Source organism: Culex quinquefasciatus, chromosome 1 (genome assembly GCF_015732765.1).
Source record: "Culex quinquefasciatus strain JHB chromosome 1, VPISU_Cqui_1.0_pri_paternal, whole genome shotgun sequence".
In the NCBI taxonomy this organism is placed as follows: domain Eukaryota; kingdom Metazoa; phylum Arthropoda; class Insecta; order Diptera; family Culicidae; genus Culex; species Culex quinquefasciatus.
Window position 1 is genome coordinate 128,175,995 of NC_051861.1, and position 3,014 is coordinate 128,179,008.

Genomic DNA, 3,014 nt, shown 5'->3' on the forward strand with positions numbered 1-3,014 from the left:
AAACCAAGATGGCGGCAAAAATGGCGCTGACGAAGAATTGAAAAAAATGTACCTAATAATTTACTAGGCAATCAACTATACAAATTCGAAGAAAAAGGGATCGCAGAACTCGAAATATAGAACTTTTTTTTGTTCATGAATCGATTACAGTCCAGACTCGATTATTCGAAGTTCGAGTATCCGAAGGTTTGCATGGGACTTCGAATAATCAAATCACGATTCTTCGTGTTTTTTTAATTTCTTACGTTAAACATCAAATTCAAGTTCTACGACCCCATTTAAGTCATATTGAAATGGCTGATTGTCTTTAAAATAGAAAAAATGCATTTTTTCAATCTTTCATAAAAATCAAATTAATAAAAAATTAAGATAACGGATTTTTTTTTCGTGATTCGTCTATCCGAAATAAAATTTTGCCAAGGCCTTCGGATAATCGAGTCTGGACTGTATTTCAAGGAAAGCCAAAGCAATTTTATGCTCAAATGTATTAAAATATTTGCTTTTTTTTCAAAATTTAAGGCAAAGTCAAAAGAAAATTTACTAGAAATAATACTTCACAAACTAAAATAGTATTTTATGCAACATGTTGCAAAAAGAGGATTTTTTCAGCACGAGTCGTACATTTATCCAACGAGGTTCACCGAGTTGGATAAATACGACGAGTGCTGAAGAAATCAAGTTTTGCAACGAGTTCCATACAACATTTTTTGCAATTCCAAAAAACACACACTGAGTGAAATTTTAAGTCAAATTTTCATGTATTTTGTCAATAAATCGTTTAAATAAAAAAAAATGTTGAAAAGTGTTACTTTTCGAAACAAGTGCTGAAAAGTTCAACTTTTCAGCACCCATTTGAGTGCTGAAAAGTAGAACTTTTCAGCATTTATTTTGAAAAGTGTTGCTATTCGATTATGTTATTTTTGGTACAGAAAAGTAGGCTATTTCGTCGTTCAAGAATGACAGGAAAAGTGAGTAGTTTCACGACGAAATTGCAAAAAATGATTTTTGAGTACCGTAAAACGGGGTGACTTCGTTTGATACACATATAGCATGTTTTGAAAATGTGAGTATTTTCGAATAATACGGTAATTTGCGAACATTTTTATATTTAAAAAATCAAATAAAGTGAAAAGCATGCCAAATTTTACTTCGTTTGAATGATGAAAATTTGAATATTTTTTTCAATTAAAAAATATCATACATTGGTTTGGTTTTGCTTGAAATTTATACAATTTGGTCGTTTTAAATAAGAGTGTACAGATATGTCAAAATTGTTGAACTAAAGTGTTGCCAAATCCCTAGTCCCGTAAATTGATCGAATCTCACCTTTCAACGAAACCTTCCACCACATCACGACCGATCACAAAAATGCAGCAATCTCCTGCTCCAGAACGATCACATGTTCGTCCGCGCCACCAACCCCGTCCCCCCAATCCCCCCGTCGGCAAAGCTGTCCTTCCGGCCACCACCACCACCCCCTCTGTTGTCCTCCTGCTGCTTTCCCCCGGTACTCCCGTACGCCCCAAACCCTGGCCCCTCCATCACCAGCGGATGGCAAATGTCGTACACCGGAACGCGTCCCCCTCCTCCACCCCCACCGGAAGTGGTTCCGGTACCCGTACTAATACTGCTATTCTTCCGGCAGCCCGCGCCGGGACTAGAGTTGGAACTGATGCTCGGCCCGTACGAGCGGCGTCATCTGCTGTCGGACAGATCGCCGGCCAGCGTCATCATCGGATCGCTGTCCTCGCCGAGGGACTGGGCCGCGGCGGAGGGGGAGATGCTCGGGGCGCGACTTCCGTGATGTCCGCGAATCTGGGACATGTCGGAGCCGCGACGGCTGGCGGGTCGCGCGATCGGTTCTGCCGAGCAGAAGAACCGACAGATGAGCCGCTTGAACGCGAACCGGAAGTCCTTGGAGAAGAGCGCGTAGATCATCGGGTTGATCGCCGAGTTGCAATAGCCGAGCCAGAACAGGATCGAAAAGAGCGTTTCGTTGATGCAGTCTTCGCAGAACGGCCGGACCAGGTACATCGTGAAGAAGGGCAACCAACACAGGATGAACAGGCCCACGATGATGGCGAGCGTTTTGGCCGCCTTCGTCTCCATCCGGAACCGCTTGACCTGCGCCTTAATGTTCCGCTTGCCCATCCGTTTGCTCGACCTCGGCGAAAGCAAACTCCGCTCCCTCCCGTCCACCGTCAAGTACTCCTTCTGCTGACCCTGATCGCCCTGCTTCCCCTTCCCCCCTCGCTTGTCCTTCGACGACCTCCGGAAGATCTGCGACGCCGTGTGCTCCTTCCCCCCGTTCGACGAGTAGTGGACCGCGTACAGCAGCTTGCTCCCCTCCCCGACCCCACTCCCACCACCCCCAGTCGCCAAGTTCTCCGTCGACGGGTACGACACGGAAATCTTGATCTTCTCGTGGTTCTTGCAGCGGGTCGAGTACCGGGACAGCCGCTCCGGCGAGGCACTTCCGATGCTGGTGGTGGTGCTGTGCGTGCTTCCGTTGCTGTGCGGGGACTCGTGCAGGTGAGAGGAGGAGGCGGCGGCCGCCGCCGTTACGGACGCCGGAACCGGGTTGGGGCCGTGGGCGCTGGCAGTGGAACCGCGGCCCCGGTGAATGCGCAGCGTGAGCCGGTTGTCGTCGAAGCGGGTGCCCATGCCTGCGAGGGGAAGAAATGAGAGAGCAGCGGGAAGAGGGGAAACGAAAAAGGGAAAAATGTTAGATTTGGATTTTAAAATGGAGGTTTCTGAAATAGAAACGCGTTTGGCAACACTGCCACACCCTCAGTCGAATCAACACAAAATTTTGGAGCAACATTTTAAAAGGTCGCGCAAGCATTTTGACAGCTGTGTTGAAAGGGAGCTGGAAAGGCCAGCTAAAGTAATCTGTGTAGTCTCAGAAATTGCAAAATAGTTCCAACTGTCAAAATGCTTATTCGCCCATTTCAAATGTTGCTCCAGAAATGTGAACACAAACAATAGAGCTTTATGACGTTTCGCGTACGCAC

At 46.5% G+C, this 3,014-nt stretch overlaps 1 protein-coding gene across 1 annotated transcript; it reads right to left on the minus strand.

Annotated features, from left to right (window-relative positions):
* Positions 1-1,015: 1,015 nt before the first annotated feature.
* Positions 1,016-3,014, minus strand: LOC6053287 (octopamine receptor Oamb). Its single transcript, XM_038249643.1, has one exon. It carries the CDS (start codon positions 2,662-2,664, stop codon positions 1,696-1,698), a length of 969 nt encoding a protein of 322 aa, XP_038105571.1. The 5' UTR covers positions 2,665-3,014; the 3' UTR covers positions 1,016-1,695.